At 50.6% G+C, this 15858-nt stretch overlaps 6 protein-coding genes across 6 annotated transcripts; 2 read left to right on the forward strand and 4 right to left on the reverse strand.

Annotated features, from left to right (window-relative positions):
* Positions 1-52: 52 nt before the first annotated feature.
* On the reverse strand, positions 53-1674 carry M437DRAFT_71129 (Metallo-dependent hydrolase; the record flags this gene model as incomplete). Its single annotated transcript, XM_041025623.1, has 3 exons — positions 53-544; positions 612-1406; positions 1474-1674. The coding sequence occupies 3 exons, from the start codon at positions 1672-1674 to the stop codon at positions 53-55; spliced, it is 1488 nt and encodes a 495-aa protein (XP_040884326.1).
* A 484-nt stretch (positions 1675-2158) lies between these two features.
* M437DRAFT_37696 (NAD(P)-binding protein) lies at positions 2159-3099 on the forward strand (the record flags this gene model as incomplete). Its single annotated transcript, XM_041019689.1, has 4 exons — positions 2159-2472; positions 2535-2895; positions 2944-2994; positions 3049-3099. 4 exons carry the CDS (start codon positions 2159-2161, stop codon positions 3097-3099), a joined length of 777 nt encoding a protein of 258 aa, XP_040884327.1.
* Positions 3100-3242: 143 nt separating this feature from the next.
* On the reverse strand, positions 3243-5333 carry M437DRAFT_36885 (P-loop containing nucleoside triphosphate hydrolase protein; the record flags this gene model as incomplete). Its single annotated transcript, XM_041019525.1, has 1 exon — positions 3243-5333. One exon carries the CDS (start codon positions 5331-5333, stop codon positions 3243-3245), a length of 2091 nt encoding a protein of 696 aa, XP_040884328.1.
* A 637-nt stretch (positions 5334-5970) lies between these two features.
* On the reverse strand, positions 5971-6666 carry M437DRAFT_79958 (mitochondrial F1F0-ATP synthase-like protein g subunit; the record flags this gene model as incomplete). Its single annotated transcript, XM_041027258.1, has 3 exons — positions 5971-6205; positions 6260-6344; positions 6411-6666. The coding sequence occupies 3 exons, from the start codon at positions 6664-6666 to the stop codon at positions 5971-5973; spliced, it is 576 nt and encodes a 191-aa protein (XP_040884329.1).
* A 2782-nt stretch (positions 6667-9448) lies between these two features.
* Positions 9449-11002, forward strand: M437DRAFT_71132 (uncharacterized protein; the record flags this gene model as incomplete). Its single annotated transcript, XM_041025624.1, has 4 exons — positions 9449-9489; positions 9548-10390; positions 10449-10740; positions 10793-11002. 4 exons carry the CDS (start codon positions 9449-9451, stop codon positions 11000-11002), a joined length of 1386 nt encoding a protein of 461 aa, XP_040884330.1.
* Positions 11003-12780: 1778 nt separating this feature from the next.
* On the reverse strand, positions 12781-15173 carry M437DRAFT_71133 (uncharacterized protein; the record flags this gene model as incomplete). Its single annotated transcript, XM_041025625.1, has 5 exons — positions 12781-12963; positions 13042-13745; positions 13818-14543; positions 14627-14932; positions 15005-15173. 5 exons carry the CDS (start codon positions 15171-15173, stop codon positions 12781-12783), a joined length of 2088 nt encoding a protein of 695 aa, XP_040884331.1.
* Positions 15174-15858: the final 685 nt, after the last annotated feature.

The raw sequence follows: 15858 nt of genomic DNA on the forward strand, positions 1-15858 counted from the left end.
CATCTGGTTGACGACGAACGTAGCCTTCAGAAACACCACCATCACAGCTTATCTAGATGTCATCGATCTTGTCGCGAATCTTAGACTCATCGATGTGGAAGCGTTCGACCGTAACCTTCCTCGCATTCTCCACATCATGTGTGTCAATCTTCTCCTGGATTCTTTCTCTTCCCTTGACCAACGCTTTTGCAACCTCTTTCCATTCCAGCGTTTCCTTGTCAGCGATGGATCGACCGACATCATCCAGATGCACAGGCAACAAACGACCATTGCGCTTTCTGAAATTTCCATCAACGATGACTGAGTCCACATCAGCAATAGAACTGTGTAACACAATGGCCGCTACAGGGTCATGTTGAGCAGCGCAGACCATAGCTACACTGGTCGCGTCGAAGATGACAAGGTCGGCAACTTTGCCGACGGCTATGCTACCAATCCGATCTTCCATATGCACTGCACGAGCGCCTTGGATGGTGCCGAGGTTGAAGGCTTCCTCGACGGTCTTGTACACTGATCTAGGATCTTTGCCATTCACGTTGAAATTCTGACACGTTGTTAGCCTTGTAGCCTTGGGTACAGGTTCAAATCAAAAATGGCGAGTGCTGACGTACTTCATTCGATCTGCCGCGTGCCGACTGTAATGCCAGTCGCATTTGTGACAGGAGGTCTCCTGAATTGTTTGAGTGGCAGTCTACGCCCAGACTGCATCTATTCTGTACACCACTCTTATCGTCGAAGCAGATCGGTGTGCCATGGGCCATTTGCAGTTCCGTATCAGGAGTACTGCTAATCCAGAAACCTTTGGAGTGACATAGTTCGACTTCCTCAGGTGTCATGTTGTTTGAGTGCGAGAACAGAAATCTGTCATCCAGTAGACCATAGCTGTTGATCAACTTGGGAAGCGAATTGGAGGCACCAAATGAAGGCGTGCGGACGCTGTGGGAAGTGACGGTGCGAATTTTTAATTTGGCGACTTTGTCAAACAGTGAGATGATCGATGGTTTGGGAAGAAACCAGCCATCGAAAGCCAAGCCCAGGGTTATCCTGCCGTCGCCAAAAGGGGCGGCCGAAGCAAGCTCTTCCAAGTTATTGATAACCTCGTCGGCGAGTACGTTGTTGTCCATCACAAGAGGGTTCCACGAGGCAACACGTGCCGTTGGGCAGTAACCGTAGATCGAACGAATCCCCGAAGCCACTGTAGCTGAGATTGCATTCGCATTGTACTCGGGCCCATAGTTGAGGTGGGCATGGTCAACAACGCATGTTGTTCCTCCATTGATCATCTCCATCGTCCCACCGAGCTGACCCCAGAATATGTCCTCGGCGGAAAAGACGCTGGAATTGAAATTTCCCGAATAGAAGTACTCAAGCAAGAGCTCGTTCGCATGTCTACCTCTCAACTGAGTCTGCCAGACGTGATGATATGTAAAATCACTATCAGTCAACATGCTCGAGTTATTTGAGGGAAGAGACCGTACGAGTATCAACAAATCCCGGGCTTATCAGGCGGTCCACACAGTCGATTATCTTTGCATCTGCTGGGGCTTGTATGCCCTGGGATATCTCGACGATTTTGTTGCCTTCGATGAGCATGTCGGTGTTCTGCAGCACATTGACGTGGTCATGCTCATCATGGACAAGCACAGTTCCACCACGAAGCAACTTGAATGACATCGTTGTATAGTTATCGATGGAATGTATCTCAAGAGAATGGAAGGTTAGGTATGAGGTGACTCAGGTTGGGAAGACGGGTCGATATTCACGTGTGCAGATCAGGCGGCAGGATCAGAATGGCAATCGTGTCCAGTTGACGAAGTATTGAGGTCCAGCATTAATGTACCGCTCTAGTCTCTCTGCTCACACAAACGCAACATCAAAACACGCACAGATCGACAACTAGCTTAGCATGAGGTTGAGCAAAAGTAAGGTCACAAACATCTTGTACAAGTTCTTATGCAATATTGTGCAAATGCCCCGCCCACAGCTTCTCGGTACAATGATACACCGGCACCTCCACGACATCTCCACAATGAGTAGCGAGAGATGCGCCAGAACCAACACAAGAAATGTTTATTACCCAAAGGCTTCTGTCCTCTTTCGTACAGCGTGTTCGTCACAAAATATCCCGTCCAGGTATTGACAGTTCAGACGGCCCACGATGACAACATTACTTGCAGGAAAGGTCGCTGCCATCACAGGTGCAGTGACAGGCATTGGACGTGCCATAGCCCTCGAGTATTTGCGCCAGGGTGCAGCCGTCGCTGTAAATCATTATCCAGACACAAATTCCGATGACCAGTTCAAGAGCATGAAGGAAGAGGCTGGTGCTGGTGCAAAGCTCATTGCCATACCTGGTGACATTGCAAAGCCAGAAACTGGAACCGATTTCATTTCCAAGACGGTATCAGAGTTTGGCAGGCTGGATGTGTTTGTGAGCAATGCCGGTGTTTGCCAGTTTGCCGAGTTTTTAAGGTGAGTGAGTCTATCGCATGAGTCTTGATTGATCGTGTTATCTCACCAAACCATCCACCAAGTCTGAGCCCTGAGCTTCTCAAATCGACCGTATCCATCAACCTCGAAGGTGCTTTCTTCGCCGTCCAGGCAGCTGCTCGTCAAATGAAGGAGCAATCCCCTCAAGGCGGCAGCATCATTGGTGTTTCATCCATCAGCGCCCTCGTTGGTGGTGCCGGACAAACACACTACACACCTACCAAGGCAGGCATTCTATCACTTATGCAGAGCTGTGCCTGCGCTCTAGGCCCGTACAACATTCGATGTAACGCTCTGCTACCGGGTACAATCCGTACTCAACTCAACGATGAAGACCTGGCAGACCCGAAGAAGAGGGAGTATATGGAGGGCCGCATCCCGCTTCGCAGATTAGGCCAACCCCATGTATGTATCTTGAGCCTGACCGAAAGTGATTCGCTAATCGCCTCTCAGGATCTTGCTGGACCCGCGGTATTCCTCGCTTCGAATCTCTCATCATATGTTGTGAGTTTTCGCCGGTCAGGGGCCCAAACTATAGAAGCTGACTATTGCATCCAGTCTGGCGCCCAGCTATTAGTAGACGGTGGCGCTTTTGTCAATTTTCAGTAGATCTTGCCGAATGATCTGTACCAAGATAGACAGAATACCTTTACAAGAAAAGGTTCGCAATGAGATGAAGAAGACGAGAGACATTTGGCTTAAGCAAAAACTCCCGCGCTGAATATATGCAAAGGGTATCTATAAAAAAGCACCTATTCTTCAAATCCGCCAAAGCTCTCACCCGAGTCTGATGCGTCGCCTGATTCTCGTGGGTTCTTGCTCGCTGCAACTGCTCCCTTCTTGTTGTTCTCGAGCTTTCGGATATAACCGCTCTTTGTACTGATACGCGCTTTTGGCTTGCCGGTCTTGGAATCCTTGCCAGAAGCAGATCTTCTAGTCTCGATACCACGTTTCTTGAGCTGCTGCTTGTCGCGTTTGCTTGGTGTGGGTAGAGCGTCCAACAACCATTGTTGAATGTTTGTTGTGCCACCTGCTGCTCCCTTCTGCTTTTGACTTGCAACGATGATGTTGGCAACTGTCTTGATGGACGCGACATCGTCATCTGTATAGTAGGTCAAGGCTACACCACCCTCTCTACCAGCACGGCCTGTACGCCCAACACGATGTACATAAGCAGCGGCAGACGTCGGCGCATCGTAGTTGATCACAGCGTTGATGCCGCGGAAATCGACACCTCGTGACAAGAGATCAGTGGTGATCAGGATCCAAACCTCGCCCTTGCGAAAGCGGGTCATTACGTGATCGCGGGCAGTGTCGGAAAGATCCGAATGCAGAACGGAAATACGTGAAATACCACCTGCTTCGGCAGGAATGTCATAGAGAAGTTCAGAGTGCAAGGCAACCGCGCGCTCTATTGTTTGGGTGAAGATGAGGAAGGGGGCACGGACGACAGGCTGCGTGTCGACTCCTGTGGAAGTAGGATGTAAAAGCTGGCGGAGTGCCATGAGCTTACCTTGCTCTGTGGCGGCGTAGATCAGGCGGTGGTCAATATTGGGCACAGCCGAGTCTTTGAGGCCAACAACAAGGCGTACAAAGGGCGCGATCTGGACTCGGGTGGAGCTGGTCTCGGAGAGCCTCTCGGCACGGGTTTTGATGGTGGCTTTGACAAGCTCCTCGATGTTAGAACCCATAGTGGCAGACCAGAAACCAGTACGCAGATCTGGACTTGATAAGGCATTCCATACAGCCAGGGTTTGGTCGCGGAACAAGGGATCCAGAAGAACATCGGCCTCGTCGAGGATCAGAAAGCGGATTTGAGACAAAGTGTTCGAAGCGGTATTGGCATCGCCTATAGCATTCTTCAGAGCAGCCGGGGTTGAAACGAGAATATCAGCCTTGACAGGAGGCACCTCCTTTCCAGAGGCATCCGCGTCGGGCAAGGGATCTGAGCCGAGGTGCATTCCCTTGCGCACGTTAGTGATGCGAATTGCAGTGTTGAGGGCCAGCTTCCTGCCCTCGTTGGCAATCTGACTGGCAAGCTCCTTGGTGGGTGCGAGGATTATAGCTTGAGGGCCAGAGTGTGTTTGAGAGCGACGTGCGAGGACCAGAGCGTGGATTAGAGGAATCATGAAGGCCAGAGTCTTGCCGCTGCCCGTCGGTGCAATGCTCAGGAGATCAACGTCCAGAATGGGCTCATGTTGTTGGTCCGCGGGTGGATCCTGTGCAAGCAGATGTGCGCGTGTGTCGAGCAAAATGGGCAATGCGCCAAGTTGGACTTCGGTGGTTGTGCTGTAGCCATTGTCCTTGATGTTCCGGAGAAGGGCTTTCGAGATGCGGTATCTGGGGGCTAGACTGCTAAAGTCGCTGACGGGAGCAGGATATAGTGGTATCGCTTGAGCAGACAGGTTCTGGGACGTCGTCTTGTCCTTGGCGGCCTTTTCCTTCTTTTTCTTCTTTGCAGGTGCCTCGTCGTTGTCGTGACGAAACAGAGAGACCTTGACCTTGTGGCGCCCAAGTAGCTGCTTGCACTCTTCGGTGCTCATTGCTACAGGCGCTGCAGCTTGTTGTTGTTGCAGACTCGATTGCTCTTCTGAGGCGTCCTGCTCCTTCTGCTCGCCATCTTGTTCCTTGGCTGATGCGCCTCCACCGAAAAAGTCCAAACTGGCTGTCACTGTCTCACTCCCTCTCTTACGTTTGCGGTTCGGGCCCTGTGATTCATTGCCATGGTCGAAGAGTTGCGGGTTCGAAGCAGGTCCCGAGGACGGCGTGTGTGCCTGCGTGCCAGTCGATGTGCCCTTCTTTGCAAATTTAGTCGATCTTGTCAACAATCGTAGAGGATCCATTCTGGCTTTTGGGCGAGTCTTCTTTGGACGAGAACGTGGCAAGACGACGAGATGGAAAATATTCAGGTCTGGAAATTTTGGCGTCGGCGGCAGCCAAGCTTCGTCATTCCTGCTAGTGCTGTCACCCTGTCTATGACTGATTATCGGTCCATCCATCGCGTGCCTTAGTTCAATGAGTTGAAGTTCAGACTTCTGACTTGGGAATGCACTCTATACCTTCGACCACAGCCGCCCAGCTCAACCGAGAAGCAACAGTGAGTGGCCATCGTTTGGTCGTTGCCTTGGCGGTCCGCATGCAATCACAGTTCGGCTGTCTCGTGTCAGCTGTCAACTATAAAACATGAAACAGTGCTAGGTCATGCGTAGCTTAATAAAAAGCTCAAGTCGATGAATTGCAAGGAAACAAAAGAGCATTGTTAAGCAGACTTTTCAGCAGTCCAACTAAGAAAGAAAAAATGGCGATCTAGGCTGTTGTACACGGCGAAGAGACAGGCTCACGTGTCGCTCCCATATATGTGCATTGCTATGCTCTTGCAGCGTCCGCCCCTCGGCGTCTCGGCATAGGCGACTCTCCCATCCATCCTTCTCCTTCCAGCGTCCTTCACGTCGATATCGTATAGCGCTTCAAGTCCACGGCTTAGTGGTGGTGCTCATCGTGAGAGCTTGATCGGTATCCGATGAGCTTCATACGTCCAATCATCTCGCCAACGGTGAAGAATCCGAGGATCTCAGCTGTCACGACGCCAGCAGTAACGAGTTGGGAGCTGCCAATGTTGCGCATGGCCTGAAGGGGGTTTGACGGGCTGTTGGCGCCGGGGTTTCTGACGGCGTTCATCAGGTTCTGGCCGTAGCTCTGGAAGGTCTGGACGTTACTGCAACACGTGTAAGTTGAGGCGCACAAGAAGCACAGGATAGCCATGACATACGGAGGGCTCATCTTCTGACCACGGGCAACAAGCTTGGCGAGCTCGAGGCCGACCTTGCCGTAGTAGACGGTGGGAGGAATCATGGCTGCAAAGAGACATTACAGTCAGCAAGATTGTGATGGACGAGGTCGGCGGACGGGCTATCACATACACTGGACAAAGCTAATGACCTGACCGGTGCGACCACCAATGCTGTTCATGGCACTGGAGGCAGCTCCGGCAGCCTTTGAGATGCCAGACTCGGCCGACGACGAGACTTTTGAGAGACCCTGAGAGGCCTGAGTTGTGGCCTTGGAGGCAGCGTTGGAGGCAGCATTGGCTGCTTCGGATGTGGTTGAGGCGTGGCGCACAGCGATGCGGCCAATCTGAGGGGTGCGCAGAAGCATACGGGACGCCGAGAAAGACATGATGAAGACGGGGCGCAACGACAAAGGGGCGACGAGTGGGAAAGAGACGTGAATGTGCGTGGTGTGCTCGCTCGACTGCTCAAGACGCGCTGCCAGAGGTTGCAAATCTACAGTATCCGTGTCTTGGCATCTATCCGTTCCTCTCCGCATTCCAGCCGATAAACTGAACTTTGTCTTTGGCTTTCTTCACCTCACCTCCTCCTCCTCCTTCGATCTTATTCTTGTCTTTGGTGCAGAACATAGATGCTGCTTCTCCTAGCTGCTCACTTAATTGACCACGTACAGCCTGGGTCTGTCTGATTCTGCTCTTCTCATCTGGACATCGATGCTTGCTCGAGCCTGCCCCTCTGAGTTCGGGCTCCAGAGAAGCCGAATTCATATAATGCCTTTACCTGCAATTGCATGCCTGACGGACTTTTGGATTGACGATTGATATCGTTGTTCACCAGCTAGACCTGCTTGATTTTGCTCTCAAATGTCCAACTCAACTGATCCTCTAAGCAGCGCTTGCCAATTCGAGCCTGCTCCGTACTGCCTGCACGAGTTCGTTCGAGTTCGTAATTAGTCCTATTCTGTCGGCGTCTCTTGATCGTCAGAAAGAGTAAAAAAATATGATCAGTCAGTTCGCTGATGATTGGAGGCGTAACTGCGCTTATCCGTCTGACTCCTGGATCTCAACATTTTAGATCCCGGCCGCGAGGACCAGGACGGCAAAATAAGAAATTCAATATTCAGCCGCAAATCACTTTTGTAAGTATCTTGTATAGCACCTACCCTATCGTCATCTGTATATATGAAAGACTGCCGGAGTGTCTCGACGGAGTCTCAGCACGAGACTCGTGTCTACATTTTCCCCTTCATCAATACGAAACATAAATCTCTATCAAGCATGTCGATCTGAGATTGTAAGGAGCTCAGTGTGGCTGCCATCGCGTTCGGTCGTCAAAACGGCTCGGGAAAGGATGCCAGACGTCGCATGTGATTCGTCTTGGTCATGCAGGTGTCGCAGCCGACGGATCCTTGGCCTCACGTGTAGCAGTATATCACTCTGGAAGTAAGCGAGTCTTTCATGAAAACCGACTGGTCAAACATGGCGATCACCTACTGTATGTCGTCAACTCTTCCTTCTTATATACAACTGTCTACAGTGACTACCTTCGCCGAATACGGGTTTGCATCGCCGGAACGGATAGCATACTTCCCCCCCGAGCGATCCTCAAATTCTTGCAAGCCACGATCCAACCCCAGATATCGGTATACAGGCTCACATGCCTGGGTCTGTAACGGCCTGAGAATCAGATGTGCTGCCCACGAGAACGAACGACGGTAGTGTTGGTCTCGTGATAAATCTAGCTTCGAGTCCGCTCGAGCGGCCGACCATCTGCCCCACCGAAATGAGTAATTCAGCTCTAAATAGGGAGCTCAACAAAGACGACATATGTTCAAGTTCGAACCGATGGTGTAGGAATTTGTGTGCCATTTTGTAACTACGAAGGCCTCGAGGATCGCGATCGCCTTATGCCTTTGCAATATTCGCGCGTGCTGCGATTCTGTCATCATGCTGTATTCCACAGAAACTCGACGAGCATTCTCGCAGACAGATCCGCTATGTATTGTTGTTCCATGCGTTGGATAGGAACCCTCCTACGCATTGATCAGTTTCTGCATGTCGGCATGCAGTCTCGTTTGACGCCCGAACCTGCATCACTGCATATGCATGTATACTTGGTCTGAGCGCACGAATGATTGCCTATCGGACCACATCAAAGAGGTACTCCACGCTCGAGAGGTCGCAGCACCAATAGCCACTTGTAGCAGAACGGCCTGCTATCATGACGAGATGGGCGTAAGTTGCTTAGTCTGCCTAAGCTACTGTACCCTCGGTGTTCAAGTCCTTCAGCCCGCAAAGTTAGCAGCGCGCAAGGTCACGTCGTCAACTACGAAGATGTCTTGTGGTTTGCCAACGATGCTTGGACCATGTACACTAAAAGTGGCTGGCGTTATTAGGGCGGTTCGTAACAACATCGATTGCCGTGACCCTCAAGTGGTCAGTTATCGGCGATTATATGCTCGTGCTGACGGAGCAGCTCCTGGGCCAATTCTTGTTAGACTGCCGACCCAAGCAAGAGAACCCAGAAGATGCGAGCTGCAAGTCATTGCAGAAAGTCTGTGAAGTACTCCGTACCTTGGCTTGCTCGTTCACTCGCCTGCTCATGCCCATGCACGACTGCGGAGGTGGACCAGAGGATTCTGCGCTCGGTCGCCTGCCCTGTGCCAAACAAGAGCTCTAGCAACCCTACTACTCAAGCGGCGATCAGGCCCTTGCGGCGCGCGGCTTGCGGTAGACGGAGGACCCCTCATTCGCCATGTAGCGAACTAAGTTAGCCTATTGTGGGCACGCTCGTGCCCATGTCCACTGTCAAGTCAATGCTCCCCCACCTTCAAAGCGGGCTGGCCGGTTGCTGCTCTCGAGAAATCAAGGTCGACAGCACCAATGAATGCGTGGTATCGGCGGTTGTTGGCTCAATGCGGGCGCCTCAGCGAGACGACCGGCGAGCCTCCGACGCCTCTCGTTACCTTCTGATCTCATCATGCCATGCCACTATTAGTTACCCACTACGCAAACTCTTGCTAGACCAAAATTTCTCATGCCCATCAAGACTGCACCGCAACGCAACCGAGCTCATAATGTTCATATACCTCGCTCTCCCGGCAGCCCTGCAAGCCTCTTTTTCCTCTCCCTGGACGGACAAAGGTGTTGGCTTTACTCTCGTTTTTCGTCATGCTCTTGTCGTGCTGGGCGTGGTCTGCAGTTTTGCTTTTGTGAGCCTTTCAGTTTGCCAGACTAATTCAATTGTCGTGTGCTTACCAATGTCTGCAGCATCTTCCGTTATCTGCGCCTTGTTGTTAACTTGATTTCCAATTGGACATATAAACCCGTTCCCATCCCCGAAACGCCATCCTACACCAACAAAGATGTCACTGTCATCATCCCGACCATTGAAGGCGAAGGGGAAACCCTCTGCCGCACCATCAAGACGTGTTTGGCGACACAGCCTCTCGAGATCATCATTGTCACCATCGATGCTAGCATAAAAAGAGCCGAAAGAACTGTTGCTACTTTCAACAGCAGTAAGATTCGCATACTGAGCGTTGCAAAGGCCAACAAGCGCAGCCAAATGTGCGCGGCTATTCCTGAAGTCATGACCAAGATCACCATCTTTGCGGATGATGATGTGATCTGGCCTCAAACCATTCTCCCATGGATATTAGCTCCCTTCGAGAACGACGACATGGGCGGTGTTGGAACATCACAGCGTCTGATGCGTCCCAGAAAGACTACTATCTGGAGCTTTCTTGGTTCTCTTTACCTCGAGAGACGCAATTTCGATTGCTCTGCATGCCTCAACATCGATGGTGGACTGCCTTGTCTCTCAGGTAGAACAGTCGCATATCGTACCTGCATCCTTCAAGACGAAGCTTTTACCTATGGTTTCACGAATGAGACTTGGAGAAACTTCCAACTCAATGCCGACGACGACAACTTCATCACTCGCTGGATGTATGCACGTGGCTGGAGGATTGCCATGCAATATCACAAGGCTTGTGAGGTACAAACCACCCTTGAGGACAGCCCGAAGTACCTGAAACAATGTCTTCGTTGGGTACGAAGCAATTGGAGGAGTAATCTGACGAGTATGTTCGTTGAAAGACATTATTGGAGGTGTGTAACCAGAGATCGATCATTGTACAAACCCCGAAGACAAGCTCACTATTTCTAGGTCAACGCCCTGGACAACTTATGCAGTGCTCCAAACCACTCTGACCGCTTGGGCTTTCACGGATTTTTTAATATTCTTTCTCTTCTACAAAGCTACTGAGGATTTGCCAGCAGGCACTAGACAGAAGATTCTGAGTGGCATTGGTGTTTGGATCTTTGTTTTTGCAAAGTCAATCAAGCTTTATGGTCATTGGATTCGCTATCCCGCTGATCTGTTGATGTTGCCTTGCTCGATCTTGTTTGGTCATGTGCATGGATTCATAAAGCTTGCAGGACTGTTGACACTCTCTGCTGTATGTTGCTCTATGCTTCGAACCGACGTTCAGGTTACTGATCATCTTACAGACCTCCTGGGGAAGTCGTGACGGTGCAGACGAGGACAACCATTACAGAATGATCAAGCTTCCACCATACGATACTGACGACCTAGAAGCATCCCTCCCATTGGCTCCAAATTCTGCCTCTACTCTAACAATGACACAACAACCCCCTCCCTACAAGAGATACGAGCTTGATGAGACATGCCCGTTGCAGGGCCACTACAGCCACGACTAATGATACTGAAAAAACAAATAATACTAGAAGAGGAGGGAACGCAATGTTTGCAACCAAAAGAAGAATCGTCTCTGGGCAATGAAGTTCGGAAGTTTGAAAAAGAAAAGTAAGCTCTCCGAAGGGATCTTTGGTAAAGGTGGATGGTTTGAAAAGAGAGAGAAGCTCTTTCGACCACGACCTTGCTGCGATGTTTTTTACCGATCGAAAGCTTTTTTGTCCTTGCATAGATACTTACTTTTCGTTTCATGTCTCAAAAGCAGCAGGTATTCTGTACAGTCCAACCAATCGTAGAGAGATCATAAATCCACTTTGGGCAAGAGGGTTCACGGACAAGCCGACGCTCGCCTGTTGATGCTGATTTCGCAATTGCTGTTCCTGCATCAAATGGCATAGCTGACCCGCACTGAAAAGGAAGCTATGTGCTCAACATGCTTGTGACGATCACTTCGCGACACCCGTAGCTAGGCGGCTAGTCTCCGTGACCCGAGCCAGCGAGCTCGCTTCGACTTTGCTGAATGGTGGGCCTTTTTGGCGGCTTGTTAATGAGCTCGTGCCTGACTGGTCTCGCCTTGGCCGGGTCAAGATCAGCACCGTGACCACTGACAGCTTGAACCACATATCAGGATTTGGATGGTCTTTATCAGATCAAGTCAAGACCTCTGTATATTTCGATGGAGGAACTCGCCAAAGGCGCAGCTTCTCGGCGTCTATATGCATGCATATCGCGCAAGCGCCATCCAGTCCTCGTGCTTGTGTTTAGTAGGTAGCAAAACGGGAGAGTCTTCTGGTATCATCTCAACCGTTTCTGCTCTATATTGCTCACCTCACTCCTTGACTCAAGAGACGATATTCCCTGATTCGGTTGAGCCGGACAAGCATAGGTTGTGGCAGACTTACCGACCTGCAATCTTTTTGACCTCCATCCTTGTGCTCTGCAAAGACAGAAAGTCAGAGCGCAATGCGCGATAAACCCTGACAGGGAGATGCGTGCGCAGAGCGGTACGTGCACGATGCCGCAGCGAGCCACGCCATGCCGAACCTTCAAACTTGTCCGTGTTATCTCCGTTCAGGTTTTAATGTTTGGCTCAAAGTGCTGTTGTGTCGGCCACACAGCATATGCTGACTACGTCGGTACCACTCACCGGTGGCCGTAAGAGTAAGTGCGGTGCCATCGAGTACGTGATCGATGTCTCGCTGAACTCGGTCGTCTTGATCCATCACATCACGGCAAAGTTCGGGTTGAAAAGGCTCTTCAGTTGCGCAATCAAGGCTCACATCATCCACGTGCCTGATCGCAGTTATCTGCTGACCTCTTTTTCAGCGGATCCTCCAAAGGACCACTCCACAATTGAGTAGAGTATGACACAGAGCTTTGATAGTCATACGCGTTCCGCTGTCAGTTTAATGTGCGCGTGAACTCCAATATATTAGCACTTATGGGGCAGAAGCTTTGACTAAGTGCCAGACCGAACCTTATTTGCTAATGTCACTATGCACTACACCTGTCATTCGGAGGCCAGTGTCAACAGAGTTGTACGTTCCTCGTGTACTTTGCAAGCAACAGGGAGAGCAACCTGTTCCTCAGCGTTCGCAGCAGACAGATGACTTCTGAAGAAATAGCAATTTCCACACAGGAACCTATGATCTTTCTGATACCTACAATGCCTTTGCTCTACGGTCTTTGCTTGTTGGTACGTCGGTCATTCAATACCCCAGGCACAGGGATCCGAGAAGCATTGTGATTTGGTGCCATATGCTGGCCTTCGAATTACTCGAACTCACTTCTTCTTGCCTGTACCACCTAGAATAGAGTCGAACGTCAAGTTGGGGTCATACACGCTGACTGGCCTTGCTGTACGAGTCCTGCTACCTGTAGCAGCTGGGAGTACATCCAAACCAAGGCCTACTGCTTGTCGACCTTCGACGCCATGGACGGGACTGCCGTTCCTACTGATCGGTGCCTGTGTTCCAACGACAGTTGGAGGGTCGAGTTCTTGCATGTCGAGATGGTGTTTCGAATGGAATTCTGAAGCCAATACTGCGTTCCCAGCACTCCATTTTTCAGCTGCCTGCCAACAGTGGCTTCGGAAGTATATACCTTCCGCGCCGTGATGAAAAACATCAGCAGGGAGACGAGCAATACCCCCTGCTCTAGCTATTCCAGTATGACTGACGTCACGCAGCGCTTCTTCTCTCGCCCAAGGCACACCGAACCTAGGAGATTCGCAAAGGAAATACTCTACGCCCTGAGTATGCTGGAGCTGAGGTCCGTCGACAGTGACCATTGGTAGAGCTTGTATTACGGCATAGACGAAAAGCCATTGGCCCATGCGAATTTCTGCCATTTCCTTGATATTGCGATTCTTCGCTACCTTTCGTTCGAATTCTCTGAAGGAATTCAAGAACGGCGAGGGTAGGACGTCAATATTGTGTGAAGCTGTCATAACCTCTGCAATGTCATCCTCTTTTAACTTCTTCGATATAGCCTTCGCTTCTTTCTTCGCATCACCCCATCCATTGCAACGGGTTTGTCTTAACGATGGGATGATAGGAAGATCGTAGGGGATCGGCGGTTTGACGGGGGGTGAAGATCGGTCGTACTCGCTAAGTACTGCGCGGAGTGCTCGTACCCGTGGTCCATCAGCATCTCTGTCATCAATTAAGACGCCATCCGCAGTACGAGTCGTTAGACTTGTGCGATCTACCAGGAAGTCGTACACAGCGCAAAAGTCACCGTATAGCTCTTAACAAACTATCCGATTGAGCCCATTTGTCTCGATTTCGTTCTTCTTCGAGGGTTTCGGTGGCCACGAACCAAATCGGATCTTGTAGTATGAGATGACAAATTTTCGAGTCGCGAGAAACGAGTCTCGCAAGATGTCAAAGTCAACGTCCTTGCGCTCATCGACTGTTTTGCTGTTCAGGAAGCCAGAAAAAAGTTGCGGAAATTCAAAGGCTTCCAAAGTATGCCGAACGCTTGCTGTACGCTTCTCCAGATCCATCGCTGCACGTCCTAGCCTGTTGGCAGATATGGGACTAATCAGTCTGAACCTAGGACTTCCCAATCTCGAGAGCTCGTCGTACCTGCCGGAAGCGTGCGTGAATGCCTCGTTATACAACTTAATGCTCTTCATCCGCTCTCCGAGGATCATTGAATCAATGGTCTTTTCACGACTTGATCTCACATCGGCCAGACCGAGCTCATCCACATATTTGTCGAAATTGGATGTTGCAATCTCGCCAAATGTAGATCCATCGAAGTTAGAGAAGCCGAATTGTTTGAGAGCATCTGCTACCTTAATGAAAACAGAAAAGACATTCGGGTTCTCCTGTGTAGCAACCAAGGACTTTCCAGCAAGGAAGGCAAAAAGGTTGCGTGTTGCAACAAGAGTCTCCTCATCGCTCGATAGTCCTTGGCAACCATTGGGCACCGACAGCGCCACGTCGGATTTCAGTGTGATGGGTAGAAAGAGCTGACACCTTGATCCACTCTTAGGAGTCATAGGCGGCGTATGAGGTCCACCCGTGTTTGTATTGATATCTAAGTAAAAGAGACAATTAGCACGAGACTGCAGATCTCAAAGGTCTTCGGATTTCTCAAGTCCTGCAGCACGAATTACTCACCCGCCTCAAAAGGTATGACGAGTCCGGACAACAATTTGGATGAAGATAACAACGCCGGATCAATTCTGAATGAAGGACCCTTGCCAGAAGTCCTTGGAAACAAATATACCTCGCAGTCTGCGGTCTCATCCCACAGTTCCAGCACCTGTTCCCCACCAGTCAGACAAAAGAGGTCGTATGGACGACGTTCTGGGTGGCCGATGACCCATGCCTTGGGCCCCTTTTCTATGCCCTCGGTGCTCTTACTTCGTCCGAACCATGATCTCCGACGGTTTCTTTTGTCGTCACTCTTAGTGACGGCTGGATCTAGTCTGTCGATAGTCGGTTTATTGGGTAACACGTCCGATGGCGGTGAGGGAGGGCTTCTGTTGCGGAGACGAGATGAAGGTCTTGATTGAGGATTGGGCGATAAAGGAGGCTGAGCCTCCAGAGACCCAGCCTTCTCAATAGTAGGAGATGCCAGTGGTGAGTTTGAGACACTTCGAACGGACTGCCCAGAAACGGACCTGGACTGGAAGAAAGATGATGCTGTCTTCTGTAGCCGCATGCCTAATGGTGGTTGCCAAGAACTCTGGGGTGTATAGATATATATATCTCAATGGTGAGACACTTCCACAAGCTCGGATGATTGCCGCGAGGAGAACAACAAGACTTTAGAAGATTCCGAGAGAGAACGAGAAAAGAGGGTACCACATGCCCGAGTACCGGGCCCCTTCGTTGCTTTGTATCTCGAAGGTCGTGCATGCAATGACGCAACCCCGTGGACAATTTCTGCCGAGAGAGAGGCGAAGTCTGCATAACGACCAACGAGCACAGAGGAGGCTATGTCCTTGAAACAGTCCGTGACACCATTCGGCATCAGAAATAGCAAGGTTCCGGGCGTTTACACTGACACGTCTTCATCTTGCAAACCAACAGATTCGTTGACCTGGGCGCCCTGTTGTTCATGCACGCGAAAAAAAAAGAGTCGTCAGGCGTCTATTTCTCGTGCATCTTCCAGAGACCGGATCGTTTGTGGCACCTGCCTGCTGATCACTCATCTGAAATTTCTGACGGTGAGTATTTCACTCCTTGAGATGAAGTTCGGCAAATCGGCCGAGATCGATTTTCTGACTTTTGATCAACTCCTTCTTGCTCCGCTGCCAAGGCTGTCAGAGCGCCGCGCGTATATCGCGGATGCCATGATTTTCATCTTCTCTGCTGTTGACAAAGTACATCCAGAGCTTCGCGCA

The sequence above is a fragment of the Aureobasidium melanogenum genome, assembly GCF_000721775.1.
Source record: "Aureobasidium melanogenum CBS 110374 unplaced genomic scaffold scaffold_1, whole genome shotgun sequence".
Lineage (NCBI taxonomy): Eukaryota > Fungi > Ascomycota > Dothideomycetes > Dothideales > Saccotheciaceae > Aureobasidium > Aureobasidium melanogenum.